Below are 6026 nucleotides of genomic sequence, written 5' to 3'. Positions count from 1 at the left end.
CACAGCCTGCTCACAAAAATGCCCCATACAAGTGTGTACGTTACAACCGTGTGCATAGTGACAGACCTGGGTGTGAAGTGGCTGGGTCTCTGAGGGCACACGTAGCCCTGACTCAGCTTGAGGTGCCGACACAGCGTCACAGACGCCCGCTGAGTCTTGTCTCTTGTGTCTATGGCTGCAGTTGAAGAAATGTCCCCACTCCACCCCCCTGTGGCTTTTGCTTTCCCGGCTGGAGGAGAAGGTTGGGCAGCTGACCCGAGCTCGGGCCATTCTGGAGAAGTCTCGCCTGAAGAACCCAAAGAACCCCGGCCTGTGGTGAGTTCCCGTGCCCCCAGGAGCTGACTTCGCTCACACCAAGTCCACGGTGCAGCACTTTCAGCTCAGGCTCTGTGGGAAGGTGCAGTCTGTGAGGAGTCCTGTTCCAGCTGTGAGAGTGTTCACACGAGCCTGAAGATGGTTGGACGCAGTGTGGCTTGTGGGATTGAGGGTGCCCGGGAACCAAGAGCTAACGAGGGGGCCTTGGGGTGGATGGTGCCAAGATAGCGGACTCTACGGAAGAGGTAATATCTGGGAGGGACCTTGAGGGATGAATAGGAGTTTGCCAGATAAACATGGCATTCTGTCCATAGGAGGCTGTGCACACAGACTCCAGGTGTGGGGCTTCAGGGTGTCAGTGCCGTGAGGTGCCCCAGCAGGCCTGTCTTTATCCTGCCCATCTTCACTCACACCTGAATGACCTCAGAGTCCAGGTTTATGGCCACCCATAGGCTTGAGGGTGGAGATCACCCACGTCTCCCTTCTCTGGTGGACGAGCTGCTGGGCAGCACAGACAACTCCAGCTACTTAGGCTCCTCAGGACCTTCTGCTTCATCAGGCTGCCAGTGGACAGTGCTCTACCCTGCCCGGGTTTCTCTCCGCAGGCTGGAGTCTGTGCGGCTGGAGTACCGTGCGGGGCTGAAGAACATCGCCAGCACGCTCATGGCCAAGGCCCTGCAGGAGTGCCCCAACTCTGGTGAGCACCCACCTCAGGCTGCGGGCAGCAGGTGTCAGATTCAGTCACAAAAATTCCTCCGTTATGCTTGGTCATTTAGATGATTGAACTCAAGTTTCAGTGTGGGCAGTTGGACTGCATGTTCTGAGATGTTACCATTTCTTTTTCTTTTAGGAGTTAATTTTTTACTATTTTACCCCAAGTCTGTAAATTAGTGCCTGTGCAGTATAAATAAATTTGGAGTAAAAAAAGAGAAGATGAAAATTGCTGTGAGTCCAGTACTTGGAAATCACTGATTTTAGCTTTTTTGTATTGTTATAATTTGTATTATTGCACAAAATCAAGTCATACTGTGTATTGTTTTGTCCCCTTTTTTTTTACAGTTGAAAATTCTGTGAGGATTTTTCATTATCACTGAATCCTTAACGATGAACAGTTTTTAGTGGCATCGTAGAATTTTCTGGGTTTATGTCAGATATATGGCCTCAGGCCGATCTCTAGGCTGGTATCAATCCCAGGTTTTCTTTCTGCATAAATCCTTGGTAGCACTTTTTGTTACTTTGTTACAGTGAATTCTCAGCTGTGAAGTTAGTCAGTGAGTGTGAAACCTTGGAGGCTGTTGGGACTTCCAGCCTCCTCGCCCCCCGGATGATGTCATGGCCTTGCCAGTGGGGCCCTGTGGCTCTGGGCAGGCCGCAGGGTGGGGGTTGGAGGGTATGGAGTATGGGGCGGCATAGGCGGCCCGGCCATGCGGGAGGCACAGATGAGGATATCCTGAGTCTTCAAAGGCCTCCCTGTGTGTGATGGCTGAGATGGGCATCTGCATGTCTGGATTTCAGGGGTCCTGTGGTCTGAAGCCATCTTCCTGGAGGCGAGGCCCCAGCGGAAGACCAAGAGTGTGGACGCCCTGAAGAAGTGTGAGCATGACCCCCACGTGCTCCTGGCTGTGGCCAAGTGAGTAGGGGTCCTGGTGGCAGTGCCAGTCCTCTTGCTGGGGTCTCCAGGTCCCCAGAACAAGGCAGTTTTCCCTGGTCATGACCCCTGGGAGGGTGGTCTCTTCTGGGCCCCTGACCCTCCTTCCCTTGTCCTGGTTCTTTCTCAGGTTTCTGCGCTCTCTGTCTCTCGCACTTTTCAGTTTATTCCAACATGGGTCTTGGGTTGCAGGACAGACACAGGCCTGCTGACACTGGTACACGGAATTTAGGTTACAGCTGTGAGCAAGACAGTTGTTTCCATCGTGTTAGTGCCAAAAGCCAGACTGTTTGACCTGTGTAACCCTGGGAACAATCTAGGGCCCATTGGTCAGGCTCTTGGTGTGCCTGGGGATGTGGAGGCCACCTGTCCTTCAGGGTGCTGGCCTCAAGGACAAGAGGAGGTGAGCAGGCGACCCCCCACGGTCAGCTTGTGCAGGGTACTGGGCCCGTGGCTCCCCGGGGAGGTGTGGAGGGCCCTCAGAACCTCCTGAACCTTCTCTGTTCCCTTCTCAAAGGAGGACAGTGGCCTGAGAGGAGCGGAACCTGGTTGTGGTTGGGTGTGGTCAGGCTGGGAAGTGACTGGGCTTGGGGTGGAGGGCTTGTCAGGGCTCTGCCTAGGGCAGGGGGTGTGTGGGGCCAGAGGCTCCTGTGTGCTCTTGCTGGCCCAGCTGCTTCCTCAGTGCCCACCAGCACCTCCTCCCTGGCTGCTGTGGGGCTGAGGGTGCTGCGTGTGGGGCTTCCCACGAACTTCTGAGGCCCCACCTGGGTCCCCAGGGCTCCTTCCCTCTCGCCTATGCTTCCACCTCCTGCTCTACTCTGATAGGGCTGCCATAAAACCTTGTAAAAGGCTTTGTAAAGTAAACAGGTCCCTCCTTGCTGTTCCCAGGCTGGTGCTCTGTGTGCTGCTATCTGGGTTTGTGCTCTTTAAATCACAGTTTATCTGACACTGAGCAATTAAGAATACCACAAGGCTTAAAAAACAATCAAGCTATCAGGCATGAAATTACTCCCTTTTGTAGCTGAGACCAGCCAAGGCAGCTGCCTGGAGGTGCCTAGTGCACAGCTGCTCTGGAACTTGACTGCGGAGCTGGTGGAGCTGGCTGTCAGAGTGCCCATCATGCCCTCTCCGGCACGTGGGGAAGGCTCCCAGGACCCTGACTCGGTTTCTGATGCTGTGGATCTTCTCCTGGGCCTAGTTTCAGGGGTCTGTGTCTGCTTTTAGACCAGGTTTTCAGTGTGGGCTTCAGCTCCTTCTGGAGATGCCTGGTAGGACAGAATGTTCCAGAAGGTGAAAAGGAGGAGCAGGCAGAAACTTCTCTTTCCCTAATCACAGCCTTGATTGAATTTTTTGTCCGATTGGTTACTTTCATCTCCCTATGTTTTACTCAGAGGAAGATAATAATTTCTTGCTCTGTGGGTGGTTTTCTGAGAAATGCCTTGGGTGGACATTTGAAGGAAGGAGGGTTTCAGGTAGTGACCTGGAGGGGTTTCTGGGTGGCTAGGCCTCATCCCTTGGCACCCCAATGGAGCCTGAGCTCTCCAGGGAGAGGTCAAGACCAGCAGTCCCTGTGCCTGACTCTCTGCCACTGCAGCGGGTCACAAGGCTCGAGGTCTAGCCCACCATGGAGCGGGCCAGGGTTGCCCCCAGCGTGGCTCCCGCGGCCCCAGAGCACCACCAGCACTGATCTGTGGCCACGTGGTCCCCCACTGCTGCTTCTCAATAGGCTATTCTGGAGCGAGCGGAAGATCACCAAGGCCCGGGAGTGGTTCCACCGCACTGTGAAGATTGATTCAGATCTGGGGGATGCCTGGGCCTTCTTTTACAAGTTTGAGCTGCAGCACGGCACAGAGGTGAGGCGCCTGCTGCCCATGACCCCCACCCACCAGTCCCGAATGAAGTGCTGGCGGCTGACACAGCTTCCATGGCTGCTTTCTGGCTGTAGCCTTGGAGTCTCAGCCTGAAATTTAGATGCTCGGGGGCATCTTTTAACAAGTTGGTTGTGATGGGGACTCCGGGCTGTGGCAGAAACAGGGCTGGAGCTGGAGGCCTGAGGGTTGTCTTTGTGTCACAGCCGTCCTGTCCTGCTGGACAGAGACTTTCCAGAGCCCAGTGCCCTCGGGGTCTACCCTGCCCCGCCTGATGTGGAAGGTGGGTCCTCTTTGGGGGGCGGGTGCAGGCACTGGTGTGAGGCCTGGTAGAGCACAGTGGGAGTGGGTTGGTTCAAGCATCTGCGGTCCCCACCCAGGAGCAGCGGGAGGAGGTGAGGAGGCGCTGCGAGAACGCCGAGCCCCGGCACGGGGAGCTGTGGTGCGCCACGTCCAAGGACATCGCCAACTGGCAACGGAAGATCGGGGAGATACTGGTGCTGGTGGCGGCGCGCATCAAGAACACCTTCTGAGTGTCCTGCGCAGGGGTGGGGTTAGGGCGGGGGTGGTGGCCGTCCTGCTTGTTGATTAAAGGTTTTCTAGTAGTCGTGGGGTTCGTGGCAGCGGGTTTTCTCCAAATCCTACCCTCATGTGCTTTGACCATCCCAGTCTGGTCCCCACACTGGATAGGGCTAGCTCTCCAGGCCTCGTAAGAGCCTATGCCCCGCAGAGGAAGTGCCAGCAGAGCTGGGCAACTCTGTAAGGCTTTTTGGAGATGGAGGCAGGAACTTGTGTTCTGGGTAAAAGCTGTGTGTGGGAACAGTAAGGGCCCAGCTGGCCAGGTGACCCCAGTGCCCCTGCATGTGTGGGTCTTCTCCCGCCCCAGGGGGTCTGTGCCTCCTGTCCCCCAGCAGCAGGCTGTGTGCACCCCAGGAGGGTGAATTTCCTGAGTGCTCTTGGGCCTGGCCCCTGAGGTTCTACCACAGGATGGCGAAAAGGCCCTCGGCATGTGAGAGGGTCACTCCCATTGGCGGGGGAGTTAATTTTTGCTAATTTGTAGTTAGTGATTTTTACCCTAAAGCTCTTGGACCCATTCTTTCTCTGGATGGAAAATGCACTGGTTACCTGGAGACTTGAATATGCTTCCACCATGTGAGGACAGGAGGTTTCCTTGGGCTCTGGATCCCTGGGTTTGTGTCCAGTTGGAAACTAGCCAGCTCTCTGGGAAGCGGGTGTGTTGGCTGTGGGTGGAGGCATCTAGCTGGAGGTCAAGGGTGGTCCAGAGGCAGTGGGTGGATTGTCACTTGTGGTGACAAGAAGGGCGGTTGGCCGTTGCTCCCACACATTCTTGTAAGAAGTAATCCCAGAGGGGCTTCTCTGCCTTGTGTTGGAGTTAGTCACTGACCTGTGGCTGCCGAGGGTGGGGGGCACGCCCTCCCTGTGAACACCTAGGGCGCGGGCGTCTGCCTGTAGAGGACAGACCTTGCTGGGTCCAGCCCGGGGCAGGATCAGACTGTCCCTTCGTGGGCTCAGGAAGTGCTGGTGCCTCAGGGTGGTCTGAGACTGGAAATCCTTCCTGTCCTCTGTGAGGCCAGTCTGGACAGCCGTGGGGAGGTTCCTGCGTGTCTTCACTGAGCCTCTGGAGTTTCCTTCCGTCATTTTTGGAGGAAGTGGGAAGGGTCCTGCCTGTTGCCCTTCTAAGAGCTTGAAACCCAGCCTGTCCCTCCACAGATGTGGAAACTGAGGCCCAGGCTGCGGCCACAGGCAGCTGGAGCTCTCAGTTGGGTGTGGCTTCTCCTGGACACTTCCTTTGACTTCAGGTCAGGTGAGACCTCCTGCTGGGCCGGAGAGTTCCAGAGCTTCTGATAGCACGTGCAAATGTCTTTCTTATTTGCCTGGGGGTCGTTTTCTTAACGCCTTGGGGTGGTGGTGAAACTGCTTTTCTCCTTGGGGAAAACATATCTTAGCTTTTCTTCCACTGACATGTTTCAGTTCCAGCTCAAGGCTGAGTTCCTCAGCTCCCCTTGTTCTGAAGCACTGCTGGGGGTAGGGCAGGATGGTGTCCACAGGCTGCCCGGCAGGGTGCTGTGGTCCAGCTCCCTGCAAGGTGGTTTGGGCGAGTGGCCATGAGCTTCCCCAGGGAAAGACCCCTTTGACCCAGGAGGGATGAGCAGCAGGAGGCATCTCAGCTGAGC

General features: G+C 56.0%; 1 protein-coding gene across 1 annotated transcript in view; it reads left to right on the top strand.

The window, feature by feature from the left end:
* The window catches only part of PRPF6 (pre-mRNA processing factor 6), a 35033-nt gene extending 30592 nt beyond the window's left edge, over nt 1–4441 (top strand). Inside the window, exons 17-21 of the mRNA XM_010836542.1 lie at nt 182–315; nt 921–1012; nt 1831–1945; nt 3690–3816; nt 4212–4441. Coding sequence (XP_010834844.1) covers nt 182–315; nt 921–1012; nt 1831–1945; nt 3690–3816; nt 4212–4364 — 621 coding nt within the window. The 3' untranslated portion in view covers nt 4365–4441. The remainder of the gene's footprint in view (nt 1–181; nt 316–920; nt 1013–1830; nt 1946–3689; nt 3817–4211) is intronic.
* The last annotated feature ends 1585 nt before the right edge of the window (nt 4442–6026 follow it).

This window comes from Bison bison, unplaced genomic scaffold, assembly GCF_000754665.1.
Source record: "Bison bison bison isolate TAMUID 2011002044 unplaced genomic scaffold, Bison_UMD1.0 scf7180017864063, whole genome shotgun sequence".
Taxonomy (NCBI): Eukaryota; Metazoa; Chordata; class Mammalia; order Artiodactyla; family Bovidae; genus Bison; species Bison bison.
The sequence above is the reverse complement of the archived record's forward strand: the minus strand, read 5'-3'. Positions and strand labels throughout refer to the sequence as shown.